Genomic DNA, 17,839 nt, shown 5'->3' on the forward strand with positions numbered 1-17,839 from the left:
CAGGTGATCTAGCTGCACCGGGACACTCCAGGATCTTGTGTCACGAGTTCCCGGGTGTTTTCAGGCTGAGTTAAGTGGGCTTACGCCCAATATTAGCTGGATTCCCCAGGAGCCGTAGTGACTTGCAGCCTGCTAGCATGGCCGCCCGGCCCCTCCCCCCGCACCCTTTTCTTTATCTTTTAAGTTCTGTTGGAACCACACACAACACAGATACATTAGCCAACCAGCCCCAATTTTCTCCTCTCGATGGGCCTCGGCACCATTTAGCGAGACCTTTTCACTAGTGAGAAGCAATAAGCCTACACAATCTCTGACAAATCATCACTACTGGTGAACCAAACAACACCAGAGTAGTCTCTGACTGAAATCCTCTCAACACATCTACCGCATGTGGGGTGGAGGACTCCATAGAGCACTGATCATTGCTGCACACCATGTAGAATGCCCCATAGCAGGGAAAACGCCTGGATAAGGTCTTGCCTCAAACCTACCGACCACTCCAATTGACCTGACACTAGCTACCCAGTTGGGCCACCATACACCTATAGCTTAACTCAAACAGCTAGACTTGACAGCTGACTTACACGATTAAATAGATTACTCGTGTATCACAAGTAACACAAATGAGGTTTCGATAAACTGGAATGTTTTCATCTCACTTTTGTGAAATTGTAGATCAATTTTTTTACATACATTCTCTTGCAAACCTGTTTTATAAATGTCATACCTCAATAAAACAAAGAATTAAAAAAAAAATATAAACGTATCACACATTAATAGCAACAGTGTAGAAGGTAGAACATGCAGCCACTATAGGAGATTGGATTCAGATAGAAAACAATCTTTCTAAACCAAGTTTTGAATAAAAAAAATTTCTACAGAACAGGGTGAGAATGCAATTAAAGATGCAGGATGGGGGGCGGGGCCTGACAGCCAAGATGGCCGGTCGCACACTTCGAGAGCTCTCTCTATACAGAGCATAAACACGCTGATTCTGATCGACACGATAACCACAGCAACCCACGGTGCCTGGAAATAGACACAGCGCAACCACACAAACAAAACGATACCTGTCCGACACCGGAGGGACTCTGAAAAATCTACAACGGCCATGCGGCCTGCACAGGTGCGGAGCCTGAGGCCCGGGGAGGCGGCCGATCCCCTGGCGCGGAATGCGCTCACGAACCAGACTTCACCTCAGCCATGCTACCCCCCCCCCCCCCTGGACCGGCGGGGGACATCCCGGTCCTCGCAGGGGGCGATCATCCCCACACAGCGGTCAGACCAGTCGTCGCCACCCACACCTAAGCGAGACCGACTAGGCCTTGCTGAACTGGAGGCACGGACGCAACCCAGGACCAACCCCACACTTATTAAGCCACCCAGAGACGCCCTGGAGTTCTTCCACCGGCTATGCACACGCATGTGGAGGGGGCACGATACCCGGAGACAGCCGTACAAGCGAGAGTTAAGAGAGATGGCGGCCTGGATCCGCCTGGCTACCCGGCGCCGTATATGTGTGATCCCCTCACGGAAAGCAAAGGCGGCCCCCCAACGGAAACAAAGCCAAAAATCATCTGGGCCCAAGAGCACACTGAGTTCACCGGACTCCGGCACTCACACCCCCGCACCCAAGAATAACCCCCACCAGTTTGTCCGACCTGTCTGCCACCCGGCGGCACCAGCGGACCCTAACGGAGCTCCACGGCTGGGTCCCACGTGGAGCCTAAGCGAGGCCTTGCCAAACCATGTCGGCAATCATGGGGCGGAGGTAGAACCCGACCCAAACAAGCTCCTGAGCACATTCCAGACACACCGCCAAGCGCACCTAGCCACCAAAGGGGCCACACGCTCTTCTTCCGAGCTGGGGGTTCGTCAGGAGATAACCTCCCCACGCCACCCATACACCCGAGGGGACAGCCAAGCTATGGCAAATCCTTGGGCCCACGACCTTGTTGATGGGGTCAATGGACATGTGGCAAGAACCCCTACTAAGGCCTCGGGCCGAAGACACAGGGTCCCCAGACTCCATACACCCGGAAAATGCAGGCGGAGAGCAGGGAATCAGGAGAATCCGGGCAGACACGTTGCTGAGAGCACCGCGCCGGGCCACGGGGTGGTCTGCCTCTGGAAGCACCGTAGTGGCATCGGGTGAAGTGTCTCAACAGCCCACACTCCAGCCACCAGCCTAGACACCGAACAGGACTTGGGATACCCTAACACTGCTGTACTTGTGTGGCCGCTTAGAGCCGCCAACGTTACCTCAACGTATGACTTTCATATACTAGTGGACATGTATACCTTCTGACCTGCTTTCAGAGCCTTTCACTAGCATTAACACAACGAGTATGCTTAGTAATGCTTACAAATGTTGAATACTCCTTTTATTAACCCTCTCACTGCATTTCAGCAATTGACCAAAACGTTAGCCAGATTTTAGTTACTCTAGCATCTACCTTACAGTTCAGCGAAGTGGTATCTATATATGTCATGTCTATATATGTTGTTGATGCTGTGTGATATCTACCGATTGTTAGCAACTACAAAGCGTGCCTAATCTTACCGTACAATAAGAGTTAAAAACTTAGCCATTCTCAAACAGGCTAGTAATGTTTGGATGAATATGCATACTCCATAAACACTGTTAAGCAGTAATTACTCTCTTTAACTTAACCTAACTCGTTATAGTTACCAAGATTGTATCTTTATACTGTTCCCATGATGTTTTAAAACACAAAAAATGTGGCAATCTTTCTTCGGAGTGCACTAAATGTCTTCTTGATGTCATTAACGTGTGTTACCCCACATTGCCTCCTCTCTTTATTCTGTACCCCATAACGCATGTGCCATAATAAAAGAAAGATTTACAAAAAAAAAGATGCAGGATGGTCGAGAACATCAGAGCTTCACATTATAATTATATATATATATATATATATATCCACACAATAATAAAGTGTACACCATCAAATTCACAATAACGTGTAAGACAACACACGTGATATATAAATTGAATTGTCCGTGTGGACTTTGCTATGTGGGAAAAACTGAAACGGCTGTGTGTGAGCGAATCAGGGGACACAGGTCCAGCATACGGTTGGCCTACAGGGATGGCCAATCGGATAAGCCAGTGGCCAAACACTTTCTGGAACGTGGACACCCTTTAGCCGCACTTAAATTTGTGGCCATCGACCACATCCCGCTATCAAGAAGAGGGGGCGATAGAGGAAAGGTACTCCTCAATAGGGAGGCATACTGGATACACGAGCTGGACACTGTTTCTCCTAAGGGACTGAATGAGTCATTATCACTACATTCGTTTTTGTAAAGCATGAGATTTGCGTTAGCCCCTGATTGCATAATATATGATTATGAACATACTATGCAGTATATGTGCTCTAATATTTTACAATTCTGGTTATACACACAATAGCCAATAATGGAGATCAAGTAATAATCAATAATGTACAGAGATGGAATGCACAATAGTTTGTTGCATATGTATATGTGAGTAGCAATTATCAATATATATGGATAGTAGAGATCCTTCTCCATTGTTTGGCGATTTGTGTCGATTACCAGTAGTATTATTTAGTTTTTAATTTTTTATGTGATAATTTTAGTATGCATATGTATAGAGGTACGTTATTATTTCACTGATAGCAAATATAAAATTGTATATAGGAGCCACTTCATCAATTCACTTTAATATTTGTCACATTGTTTTGTCACTTTAAAAGTTTCATTATAAAACTTTGCACTATAGGCACCATGCACTTTGTTTGCACATAAGCACTTTCTATACTGCAGTGACTTAGATGAACAGTATGGCCACATATATAGACTGCTTTTCAGCATATTATAAATTCACTGTTTCACGTATCCACTATTACTAGATTACATCTAGGCATTGTTGCACCGTTATATTTTATGTTTATCACATATTATCTCTCTATTCATCAGCCATTTGCACTTTAACCGGGTTTGGTCTCGGCAAAGGGTTGCCATGGTGACGGTTGATACACTTCCGTATTGTAGCACTAACGAAAGCGTCATGACGTGACCACGTCACGTAAGGGGGCGGGCACTATCTCGCACAGGCGCAATGCAACGGCTAGAACGCCGGACTTCACCAAACTTACACCTGGGGTGAGTTATTACACTTATTTCAATAATTGTATCCCTATATAAGTAAAATGTTGTTTAATGATTTTTTTAATCCTGATGAAAGTCCACAAGAGGGACTGAAACGTCGATTTTATGGATATGGAATAAAAGCTATATTTTAACTGAATATTCCGTGAGTGCAGCCATCTACTTTTGGATTTATGGACATTTGGCCCTGGTAATGCACCCGGTTTTGACTGATTAAGCAAGGTTAGCTTGTGTGCAAGGTACAACTTATATATTTTTTTATACATTATATTATATATACACACACGAGAGAGACAGATTTATCAAACTTAGCAATAAGAATTAGTAGTCACATTTAAGTTTAATACTTTACCCACAAATTGTCATATTTGGACATATTTAGACTTTCTATTAAACCCAGTTTTTGCTTGCCCAGCTCTAACTGCAGTATATGCCTATCTACTGAAACGGACCCTGTGTTATGCTGGTTCTTTTAATCTACAGCATAAGCAAGGTTCTTCTTGCACTCAGCATGTCAAAATGCACACAGGCGAAAAATCTATGCCTTAAAACGAATTATCTGCTCAGTTCGATATCATAACACTAGCAAAGTCACATCTGAAACTGTACATAGTCAGTTTCATTGTTTATTTTCTACTTTATTGCTCAACAGAAATGTTCATCGCATGACAAAATATCTGTGTACTTTCACTGCAGATGTAATTGGTTCATATTAGGTGAAACTTCTAAACCTTTTCCATTATAACAACATAGAAATGTAGTGAATCAGAGAAACTAGACTCCTAGTTTAAACCAGAAATCATGTTATAACACTGGAGAAGTTTATCCAGCATGGCAAAACTAAAAACTAAATTCATAGCAAACACTTTAAATCCACCTTCATACAACCCGAGAACAACACAGAGGAAGTCTTTCCAGCACCGCTGAGTCCTGCCACATTGGATGCATTATTCCCACCTGATCACCTTATCAGTAACAATGCTGAATCTCACCACAAATGTAAAAAGACAAAGATCTATCATTATTCACATCTTAAAGATTTTCCTATTCCAAGAGTACACCACACAAGTGGCATCCAAAAGGTACGAATTTTCTCTAATCTGTAACACCTTAAAAAAAAAAAAAACTCAAGCTCCTATTTCCTGCAAAACTTTGATTTACTCATGGAAACAAGTCTTACACTCCTGCTGCAGCACAGGACTTGATTTCTAATTTAGACCTAAGCTGAACATGCTGATGTACAACTACAAACACTAACTTATGCAAACGAACTAGCGACCACATAGACCAACTAAAATTCCTTGCCTTCCAGGGCTACAGAGGCAAAATCACCTCTTAACTTCCCCTCTAACAACCTGCCCTATTGATGCAGGATAATGCCACATCTGATGCTAGAGTCTGAACAATAGAGACATTACCAAGCGGAGTAATTGGAGGATTAGCCATATGGCTTCAGTTATGTTTTCTTTTTTCTGTTTTTGACCACCACTTTGCCGTTATGGAGTTGGTTAGATAGGCACTTATTTATTTGTGGGGGGTAGGGGTACTGCTGGAGGAGTAGGGGTACTGCTGGAGGGGATAGGGGTACTGCTGGAGGGGATAGGGGTACTGCTGGAGGGGATAGGGGTACTGCTGGAGGGGATAGGGGTACTGTTGTGGGGAGGGTAGGGGTACTTCTGAGGGGGTAAGGGTGCTGTGACAGTACCCCCCACCCCCTCCCTACTTTTAATGAAGTGGGGGGGGGGGGGGGGGCGGAAGAGCCATCCCTGGTGGTCCGGTGGTGGTAAGCACTGCAGGGGGAGGGATCTGTGATGCAGCTCCCCTGTCCTCCCGCGCGATGCTGTGTGGAGCGTTGCCATGGTAACGCTCGGCAACGCTCCACACAGCATTGTGCGGGAGGACAGGGGAGCTGCCTCACAGATCCCTCCCCCTGCCTCCCGACACAGAAGCAGAGTAGGCGCCTGCCGTTTTGGGCAGGCAGGTGTCTACTCTGCATTGATGGCGAACCTGTGGCCACGTGCCCACAGAGAGGGCCCGGCGTGCCACCTGTGGCACGCGTGCCATAGGTTCGCCATCACTGTTCTATTCTTTTATATTCACACGACTATGCTAAGATATTGGATCGTCGCTTAGTTTCCTCGTGCAAGAGAAACTGGTCTACTTGAGAACTCCGGTACTGTTGTACCTTGCCCATAAACAGCGGTATCATATATTCTATTCAATAGACTTATTGATTTAAGACTTCGGACTACCCTATTTTATGGTTGTGTATGTTTTATGTTTTTATTATAGGTCTTTTTATTGTGTGACAATGTTTGTGGCGCAGCCTTTTTTTTTTATGATATATATATATTTTAAGGGTTTAGGAGGGTTTCCCTTTTACTCTGGCTTCCGGCCCCCTCTCTCGGTTTTGTTTTGTGTTTGGTTAGTTAGCGCTGATCCTCTTTTTCTGTTTCTTTTCATGCACACCCTAAAAAGTACCTACTATACCCTGGCCAAACAAAACCAATGCTCCCTTCTTTACAAAATTACTCAATTTATTGCTTCCTTTTGCAAGTTCCAATATGATCTTAGGTGGGGACTTTAATGTGGTGACGGATGGCAGGGAGTTCTGCTCCACCACCACACACTCAGGAAGACCAGAGACTTCTCCATTTTCAGAGAAGCGTATACCTCACAGACTTCAGGAGAATACGAAACACGGAGATCAGGAGACACGCACACACACAAATACAAATGGCCTACACTCATAAGAACCCATGATCATGAAAGAGGTGAAGCAGTGTTGCCCAGAGAAAGGATCTACTCCCCAAAGATAGAGAGGCTGGATTGAAACCCAAAATGTCAATCTGTCAGCGCGTGCCCCTGTTAGAGCGCGCGTGTGAGAGCTCACGTCTGTCAGAGCGCGTGCCTGCGTGCAGCAGAGTGTGCGCGTATGTGCGCATTCGAAATTAATTGGTTCCAAGTTGATTGCTCTGAGACTTGGTCCAGGCCAGCCAATACACCCAGGACCACAGACCACAATATCATTGACAACCTAAAAAATTAGATATTTAGATGTACTCATTCCAAAAGATTATCGGATATACATAGCATCAACATAAATCAACTTTTGTTAGTGGTAAAAGATCTGTTGAATGGGAACACTCACCAATATCTTTTTCAGGATGTAGCACTCTAAAAATTCATTAAAGTGCTCACACGCCAACAAAAAAAATCCTAAATCAGCTTTTCTCTGGCGACAAAAACATCCTAGAATTGCATTGCACAAACTAGCTCAGCCTAAATTCAATCTGTATCTGAACATCCCTTGAACTTGAAACATTATACATTGGCAGCAAATTACAGACACGTATTAGACTGGATATGAGACTTGGGACAATTCACAGTAGTACCTATAGAGGTAAAGCCAAGTCCAGGAGTAGAGCTCACGCACAAGTGGCACGAGATAATTTAGCAATATAAACCCACCTAAATTAGCATCTAACATCGAGGTGTTAGACTTCACTTAAAGTGCTAATTAGCACAAATTGGTAAAAGAAAACATTCAAAGTTCTTATGTTTTATATTTTGCTGAATCATATACCATTTTTATATTTTATTTTATTTGATTTTATTTCAAACATATGGAAAATGTCATTGCGAAATATGCCAACTAATAAGCACTTTTGTAACACGTTTACAATGGTTGAATATGAAAATGTGCTTATTACTCTTGCTTCATGACAATAGAGTTTAAAACGAAAAATTACTACGTACATACTTTGCATTGCTACTGACCATACATTAGAAACTGAAATAATATACCTTCATCCTTGATGCAAGGCTCACGATGGTTAGGTGTTTCAACTTGTTCTTCTGCGCCCCTGAGAGTTCAGGAAGGTTGGCCTTATTTGCTAAGGAGGCAAGAAAATCTTTGTGATTAAAATAGAGCAGTGCAGAATAATTGCTATAGAATTTGGCAAGACGGTTATATATTGGTAACCATTATGGTTATTGTATTAGAAATCAGACATTTTGATTCAAGTTGTTTTTTAACAAACTATGAATGTAACCAACGACTGATCAAAACAAAGATGAATTATAGAGACACTAAAGTCACCAAAACAACTTTTGCTAAATAAAGGAGTTTTGGTGTATGTATCACTGCTCAATCCTCTACCATTTAGGAGTTAAATCATTTTATTTACACAACTCTACTTACACCTCCCTGCATTTAATGTGCACAGTTTTCCTAAACACTTTCTGTAAAGTGAAATCTAATATTTAGACTTCCTTTATTGCAAAGTCTTTCATTCAGTTTCTTATCGCCTGCACTGTTAATACCTTGATAGACATTGCAGGAGCCTCTTGTGTGTGACTAAAGTTCAATGTACAGAACAGGAGATAATCACTTCTAAAGTAAGTTAACATCTGATTGACAATTAAACTATTTTTCATGCAGGCTGTGTCAGTAGCAGTTAGGGGAGGTGTGGTTAGGGTTGCTGACACAGAAATAACAATGATTTAACTTCTAAATAGCAGAGGCATGATCTATATACCCAAACCGCTTCATTAAGCTAGAGTTGTTTGGTGACTATATTGTCCTTTCCAAAAAAAAAAAAAAACACCAAAAAGTATTTTGCCAAGTTTTCCTTTTTTTATTTTAAAAACCACTTACAAAAAGGAGAGGCATTTTATTTGGTACATTTTTCAAAATTTGAAATGACTGTGCCATTAAATAATCTGCGTGTGAAAAATATATTAAAAAAAAAAAAAACTATTTTTATCCTTGTCTAGTTTCAAAGCTTCTGGAGAAAATAGTTTGTTAAATAAGTTGAAAAGAGGGTCGTCCCCCCCCCCCAGATCCACCGGAGGAAATAGACACTAGCCAACACAAAACACGAACAAACACATAACCAAGATAAGGGGGAGACACACCACACAGGAGAACACCTCACACATACAGTAGTCACTAGTAGACCACATTGACTTTGAAAATATGAATGGTAAAACTGCTATACACAGATAAAAAACGCCAAACAAAGCCCTATTAATGGGGCAGAAAAAGATCACAGGAGCATGACAGACTCGCCAGGATTACACTAACTAAAGGTTGAAGGGACCTGCGTGTCCCGTTGTTCACAAATATTAATGTAGATCTATGACGCTTAAGTACCTACAGGCAACCTCGAAACCTCAGAAACATAGAAAAAACTGGGCTACAACGTATCCACCAACTGTATAGAAACAGAGAAGTCATTTCATTCGAAGAACTCCAACAAGGTATCCATTTAACCCCGGCAGATTTTTTTTAGATATGTCCAGATACGGGATTTCGCTAGAAGACCCCATATTAAAGTAGCAGCCCAGGAAAAGCTATCTTTTTACGAGAGATTATGTATGGAGGGTACTGCCCCCAAAGGCATGATTACGCTTCTATTTGCCCATCTTAGCACTGAAACTAAAGAATGGGGTAGATTGAAGTACACTGATCAGTGGGAAGCGGACCTGGGGGAGGAACTGGAAGGAATCGAGTGGCAGGAGATATGGGAAGCGAATAAGACCACTTCCATTTGCGTCACGTTACAGGAGCAGGCATGAAAAACCATGCTCAGGTGGTATACTACACCAGTGACATTACACAAAATGCGTAAGATAGACACAGACGATTGCTGGAGGGGCTGCGGACTACGTGGCACGTACATCCATATGTGGTGGGAATGCCCGAAAATACACAGTTTTTGGAAATCAGTAGAGGATTTACTGAAACAGACGTTTGGCAAGCCTGTGGTCATGGACCCATGGATCTACCTGTTAAACAGATCTATTGAGGGATGGACAAAAAAAGAGCAGAAACTTGTGCGCACGATAACTTTAAGCACGCGCAGAGCAATAGCAACGGCATGGCTCTCACCTGGGGGACCGGAATTCCGAGGGGTGGTATCCAGGGCAAGAGAATGCAGAATCATGGACGACCTGACTGCTAGATTAAAGGGGACGACCGTTACTTTCCAAAGGATATGGGAACCATGGGACAATAGTTTAGTGGGCTCCAGCGGTGACTGAAAGGGATCGGTGAGTTGTAAAAGCTGGGGACAAACGCTGCAGAGACCCCGTGGCGACCTAGACTCTGATGGCCTCACTAGCCCAACCGCACCCCCCCATTCTCTCAGATTACTTCTCTTGTCTCCCTTACTTCTCCCTCTTCTTTTTAACTTTTCTCCTCTTCTCTTGTATAGCTTCTGCTTATCTCACATCTCTTTAACCCTGTTTGCTTAGGCCTGTTCTCACCCCCTGGTATAGGTGTAAAGTTCTTCTTTATTGTTTCTTTTTTTTTTCCCTCTTCTCTTTTCTCATTTTTAATTTTTCAATAACCAGGCACGATAACGCAGCCGGAGAAATGAGGATGCCTAAAGACGAAAATGGTTAGCGTAGAGTTGGGGCTCCTTATTGAGATACATTGCCTGGACTAAACTCAAAACCATCGATGGGAGGCAAGGCACAAAGGGATCTAAAGGGGGCTTGTCATGTGTGCTCATGATACATGTTGTATATCTAAGAATGCTCTCTTAAATCTTGGCTTCTGTGCAAGCCTTGTATTTGTACTGTACTTGCTATTCCTATTGTGTGAAAAATAAAGAATTAAAAAAAAAGTACCTACAGGCAAACTGGCAAAACAGGTTCTCCAGATCACATAGCGTAAGATAACTACGCTTAGTCTACACACTAATGTAAGCTTAACCAAATTGGATCTGCGAATACAAATAATATGATATGGGTGTATAGCGGTTGACAAAAAAAAATTAAAAAAAATGGAGACCTGCGTGTCTCACCGCTCCGTCATACAACTGCCATGTTTGCTTGTTTTATTTGCATTCAACTTACAATAAAAATTACATTTACAAAAAAAAAAAAAAAATAAGTTGAAAAGATTCACAATATAGAAACTTTGAATTAATCGTAATGAAATTCATGTTGTCCAACATGTTGTTCTAACTGCTCTCTCTGCATCACTGAAAATTCTCTAACAAACAAATGTCTCATGCTTGAAAGAGTAAAGCAATGGAGTGTTAGATGTGTGTATTACGACACAAATATGATGGCAGTGAATCCAGCTTGTTGGTGTCATGGAGAAGGACTGACATGCATGCAAGTGTCCCAAAGCAGAGACGCTTAGGAGCAAGGTGGCACTGGAGGGTGAGTATTATATTAGTAAAATGCAATATCCGATCATGTTGGTGAGGAGGAATAACATGAACACTTAAAGCAATGATATATTTTACATTTATGATAAATTATAAACGTGTTGTTTTAGAAGTTATCAGTTTAGGTGGACTTTTTATCAGTCTTACTTAACCTATTCCTTGTCAACTTGATATTTTACTTTCCTCCACAGTTTCACATTTGTCTCCTCTGATTTCATCTCCCCTCCCTATTTTACCTGATTTTCCTCCTTCCATCTTCCCCTCCTCCCTTAACTTACTCTCTCTATTAATTCTCTCCCTTTTCCATCATTACTCACTCCAAACTCCCCATTTTCTGTAACTCCCCTTTCTACTTCCCCCCTCCAATTTATTTTATCTTATCTATTTTATATTATATTATTTCATCTTTTTCACTCTGCTCTTCACATCCACGTTCAATTTAATCTTTACATCTTTTCCTCCCTTTTAAAATGTACAGTCCTGTGCTTCTAGCAAGGCCTTAAAGATCACATGCCACAGTATACCCTCCAGGGGTGAATTTCTATTCACCAGGTCAGGATTCCGGATACAAGTCAAGGGCTCATGAGCTGCACCACTGTAACCACCTAATAGGGAGCTCCAATCAGGGGGTAACCCTCCAAAATATGTAGGAAATAAGAGTAGGTGATGTAGATTCCCACAAGGGGAAGCTAACATCAGGAGAGCTCCACTGTATAAGAAATGAGGAAGGGAGGCCCTACATTTAATCAATCTAATGATAAAAAGGGATATGCAAACAAAAAATATAACTCGGAAAAAAAGTTTGATTAAAGATAGGCCCCCCTTCCTCATTTCTTATACAGTGGAGCTCTACTGATGCTAGTTTCCCATTGTGGGACTCTATACATCACCTACTCCTACTTTATACATATGCTTATTACCTTGTTCAAAATTGAGTTAGTTCATATTTCAAAGAAAAAACAAAAAATAATGCCAGAAAGAGCAAGTTTTGTTGCACAAGGTACAAACAGGGCAAATCAAAAGCCAAAAAAAAACCAAACAAAAAACTTCCTTACATGTTTCGGACCACCCGGTCCTTGTAGACATAGGAATCATGGACCGAAATATGTTAGAAAGATTTTTTGGGGGGGGACTTTTGTTTTAAACTATTTGTCTATGTACCTTGTGCAACAAACCTTTTTCCTTTGGGATTTGGAGTGCTTGTTTTACCTGGAATTATTTATTTTTCTTTGCATTACTTTATGAGGATTTGGAGTTCCTTGCTCGGCATCCTGAGTCCCAGAGGGGTAAGTAGGGAATTTTTTCTTCACCCCACTTTCAGTTTTTTCCTTTGCTCTTTAAATTAATTTGTACTTCACAGCATAGTTGTATTAGCTCCCTGGTTTCCAAGTACTTCAGTTCACATTTTTCCTTAAAGTTACTCAGGAGTATGAAGAACGTAGTTGAAGGCAGAGTTACATACCCTTGTCATAAAGTGCTGTTAGTTGGACGCTTAATTTCTACATATATGTTAAAGGGACAGTCCAGTCCCCTAAACAACTTTAGCTTGCTGAAAAGCTTTGAGTGTGAAGATTGTGTCCTATTTTATTGAAAGGTTATGAAATGACAAGGTTAATCCCCCAAACCAACTTTCAAGCAGGCAACAAGTCATGTTACTTTCTGGTTTGGTTAACTCAGTGGAGCTAAACACATTAATCTGTATTGGGAAGTCTGTGATTGGGCAGCTATAAAAAGCCTGGGCTGGAGAAAATTGGGAGGGCTTGCAAAGGTTGCAGACAAGAGAACTGCTAGACAGCTAGGGAGATGTTTATGTCCCAGATACAAAAGAGCAGATTTCTGCACTTTTATAAGCTGTAACAAAAATGACAGTCTCCAGACACATAAAGCACTTCAGCAAGCTTTATGCCTGGAGAGTTTGTTTAATATTAATAAACTAAGCTAAGGTGGACAGTATTTAAAAAAAAACAAAAAAAAAAAAAACATTTATACTTCAGCAGAGTTTGTGTTATATATCTATTGTTGGGAAGGGGTCTGGGACCCCCTATTCAAGCACTTGCATTCATTTGTGAGTGTCCTTTACATTCTCTCTGAAAAGGTGATAAAATAACCTGGATTTATAACATAAGCATAATGGCCATTTTGACATCAGACCACCATTAAAATTGTTTATTAAGTGCAGCAAGCAGTAAATCATATTTGATCAAGTGACATTTCCTCATTAATATCATGGTTATGGATGGTATACCCCATTCTCTCTCTCAAATGTGTAAAAGGTGCATATCTGGAAAACTATGCAAATGAAGTGCGAGAGTCATTCACCTAACTGCACCTGATAACATTTCAACACACAAGGAGGTTTATTCACTAAACCATGAATTGTAGTGAACTGAAAAGCAAACTTAAAAAATATAGGACTAAAAATAAATTTGGAAAAACTCTGCTATGCAAAGCTCCATACCAATTTTCTCTATAACAGTTTTATTCTGTAAACAGCACATTTTACTGATTGCAACATGTTGACAACAATTTCGAATTTAGAAAAATTCTCCAATTACAACAATTTTGCAATTTGATAGGATTATTTGTATTATTTTTTATTTAAAGGGATTGTCATTTTATTTGGGTGCTTTGATGGCAGGGTAAAGATTAGGTATATTCCATTGTGTATTTACAAAAATATTTTATCAGGAGTTGGGGTTTAACGTACTGAAACAGTCAAAATGGAGTTGGTTAATTTTATAAATATAGCTACTACTTATGTGTCTCTGTTCTTTGATGCTCTTTATAAATCATTTGGTTATTTACTAGAATGTGAACTGTTGGGAATTTTAAGTAAAATTAAAAGTTTAAGTTAAAAAAATAAAGAACTTTCAAATACTCTTCTACTCAGTCAAATATCAATACCACCTGAAAGCATTTTACTCTGTGCCATGGGTCTTTGCATCACAGAGGTACAAATATTTCCCATGTAAACATTTCAAAACTACACAAATAATTTGCTTGCAAATAGAATTTGATTTCTTACCAACATAGTCCGGATATGTTCCATATGCAAACAAGTTCAAAAGCTGCAAATAGCCAGCATGAGGCCCATCAGCAAGCTTGGTGGTAGTAAAAGAAAAAGAAGAAAAACAACATTATCTATATGCTAGAAGAAAAAAAAATACCAAAAATATAAATTGTATGGAAAGTATGTACTGCAGAGTTAGATATTTGTCACAATGAGAAAATAAAAAAAAAAAAACATGTACAGGGTTATTCACTAAACTGAGAATGGAACATGAATTTTGAATTTAAGACAAAAAGTACCTGAAATGGAAGCATGGCTGAGTTAGATATTTTTTTCAGTTTGGCTTTTCTAAACTTAATTTGTGAATTCACTTTGAATTCTCAATCTTTGTGAATAGCCTTACTAAAAAAAATATGTTTAAAGTAAAGCTTTTTAGCTAACAGAACAGCTGCCAAAGCATAATAAAGAATTAGAAGATAGAGTTCCTGCATTAACGTTTGGTAGTTACACTCAATATCATTTAAAGACCTTTGTGGTTGCATTTTACTCAATTTGATAATATTTTTGCAATGTCAATTCCTGAATGTGACATGTGATAGAAGTATATGTGAGTGTTAGGTGTTATGGATACCATGGGGGTGACAAATATTATATACGTATGTAACACAAACACATAATATATATATATATATATATATATATATATATATATATATATATATATATATATATATATATATATATATATATATATATATATATATTCCACACTGGAGATGAGGGATAAATGATAGGACTGTGATTTTCACAACTCAGTGAAGTGACTGATGGGTGGTGTTAGAAGCATGGGGACGACAGTTTTGTGAGCTATGGGTCTATGAGGATTAAATAGTTGTTCACGGCGATGGAGATACTAGATTTGGATTAAAGTGCTCTGACTCATAGTAAATAAATACATCCATCCATACATTGATATTTTAACATTAGTAGATTAAATAATAACACAATTTAATAATTAACATTACTAGGTGCACGGCAGCCTCATCCAATCAGCCCACAAATAAATTGTTCAAGGCACATAAGACCGGGACTACCTTGCAGTAAGGAATACAAATAGATATAAGGAACAGACAGCAATTTAGAAGCAATTACTCTGTAATCCAATTTCACACATTAAAATAAAATTACTTTTTGTTACCAATTTGAGCAGATTAAGACAGGCGTTATTAACATTAATTACATTTTTAGTACAGAAAATAATACTTGCTAGGTGTTTCCTCCCCAGTTTTGTTACCTTGTATTGAAACAAACTAACAGCTTTTTTTTTTTGCATTGCTTGGACACAAATTCATGATCAACTACTTGTTTATTACCGCAGCCATTTCTTACCTCTTGCACTGTAGGTAAATCTAAAAGTTCTCCAAATACATAAACACCAGGAGCGTCTAATACTTGGTTTATAAGTGCTGGAAGTGCTGATCCTTTTGTGCCCTTGGCTAGTAAAATAAACTGCTCCAGGAGGCTACTGGATGGCTTCTGTTCTCCTGCCATACTAGATTTATAATTTAAGATCTGTCAAGAGAAAAGCACAGAACCACTCAAACCATTTCACAAAATAGCACTAATATGCTAGGTTTTCTAACACTAGCATTATTTGCAAGGGGATTAATATACCGAAAAATCACATACAACGTGCTGAAGACTTTCACAATCATATTTCAAACTTAGCAGATTTACATAAACAAAACAAAGTGAAGAAAACAAAAAAAACAAGACAAATGCTGAATGTTACCAATATTTGGGGCAATGTAGAGGGAGTGTAAAAGAAAAATATAAACTCAAGTTTAATTGGACACAATGTCTATATCTCGATTACACTGATTAAAATCATAGTGTATTGAGTTCACAGAATAATCCTTTATTTTATTCTTGTTAATGGGAAACACGATCGCATTAATATTTAATCAATGATGACTAGCCGTTGATGTTGTAGGCTACAATTCCTTTAATGCTCAGCTAGGCCACTGGCTAATCGAGCATAAAAGACTGAGAACTGTAGCCCACAACTGAGGAGAGGGGTGCTAAAAGTTACCCATCACTGACATGAGATGATGGCATGGTCCAGACACAGCTCCACACATCTAAACTGTCCTCTCATTCTGCCTTCCTTTATGCCTGCCAGCCTTTGGAGGATAACTGAAAGCTAGCTCAGTAATGGACACAGCAGACAAGCCCTCTCCATAGATTCCCACAAGTCACCCCTAAGCCCCCCTCCACCTGCCCGGGCCCACTGTATGCCAGTTCTAACTCAGGTTTCCCTCCCCATGTCCGAGACAGAAAATGCCGGGCCCTGCCCGCTCTCCCCAGGCCTCACGCCTAACACCTTCGGCAAAACTACACCCAAGAACTAAGCCCGAAACTCTTTCTGTACTGACGCCCAGGCTCGTAGCTCCGGCAAGAGTCTGCACCTTACGGCACCGCTGCTGTGGTCAGGCCGCTTACACTTTGGCTGCACCGTGCAGTTGTCAGGCAGCCATGACAGCGCCGGGTTCGTTCTGAGTGACGCTCCCCCCGGAAACAAGGGAACAGCGCTCACAGTTCCAGCGGAAACGCGTTCCGTCCAGCTACACTAGCATGTGTGCTGGCATAGAACTAGTATATCGCTGATTGCTATATCTGACTGTGTGTGTGCTGGCATAGAACTAGTATAGCTCCAATTGCCATATCTGACTGTGTGTGTGCTGGCATAGAACTAGTATATCGCTGATTGCCATATGTCATAATCCCAGAATAATAATTCCTATTTATGTGTGTTCACAATTTAGGGCAAAATAGCCTAACTGGCAATAATTTATGTATGCCACTTTGGAAATTACCCAAAATTCACACTTTAAAGGGACACTATAGTCACCCAGACCACTTCAGCTCAATTAAGTGGTCTGGGTGCCAGGTCCCTCAGGTTTTAACCTTTCAGATGTAAACATAGCAGTTTCAGAGAAACTGCTATGTTTACATTGCAGGGTTAATCCAGTCTCTAGTGGCTGTCTCCCTGACAGCCGCTAGAGGTGCTTCTGCGACGCTGGATGCGAAATTCGCATCCAGCGTGCAGAACGTCCATAGGAAAGCTTTGAGAAATGCTTTCATATGGACTGTAGTAAGGCGCGTGGCTCTTACCGCGCATTCTGCTCCACTCGGGAGCTGATGTCAACGGGGTAGGAGAGGTCACCAGCGCAGAAGGAGCCCGGCACTGGATTAACCCCTTAAGGACCAAACTTCTGGAATAAAAGGGAATCATGACATGTCAGACATGTCATGTGTCCTTAAGGGGTTAAGGGTAAGCGGCTGAAGGGGTTTTAATCACTTCAGCCAGGAGGGAGGGGGACCATGAGGGTGAGGGTCCCTCAAGGATTTTATAGTGATCCTTTAATGTCTGCCCTATTGCGCAATATGTTTGAAAAAAATTTTTTTTCTTCAACTATATATTTTA

At 40.8% G+C, this 17,839-nt stretch overlaps 1 protein-coding gene across 3 annotated transcripts in view; it reads right to left on the reverse strand.

Moving 5' to 3' along the window:
* Positions 1-16,942, reverse strand: part of COPS7B (COP9 signalosome subunit 7B) — a 37,971-nt gene extending 21,029 nt beyond the window's left edge. Inside the window, exons 1-4 of one of the 3 annotated variants that reach the window (XM_063441098.1) lie at positions 16,855-16,942; positions 15,742-15,924; positions 14,368-14,443; positions 7,963-8,051 (exon numbers count right to left, since the gene is read on the reverse strand). In XM_063441098.1, coding sequence (XP_063297168.1) covers positions 7,963-8,051; positions 14,368-14,443; positions 15,742-15,903 — 327 coding nt within the window. In that variant the 5' untranslated portion in view covers positions 15,904-15,924; positions 16,855-16,942. Of the gene's footprint in view, positions 1-7,962; positions 8,052-14,367; positions 14,444-15,741; positions 15,925-16,787 lie in introns of all 3 variants that reach the window. The other 2 variants (XM_063441097.1, XM_063441099.1) reach the window with 2 other exon arrangements.
* Positions 16,943-17,839: the final 897 nt, after the last annotated feature.

The sequence above is a fragment of the Pelobates fuscus genome, chromosome 2 (assembly GCF_036172605.1).
Source record: "Pelobates fuscus isolate aPelFus1 chromosome 2, aPelFus1.pri, whole genome shotgun sequence".
In the NCBI taxonomy this organism is placed as follows: domain Eukaryota; kingdom Metazoa; phylum Chordata; class Amphibia; order Anura; family Pelobatidae; genus Pelobates; species Pelobates fuscus.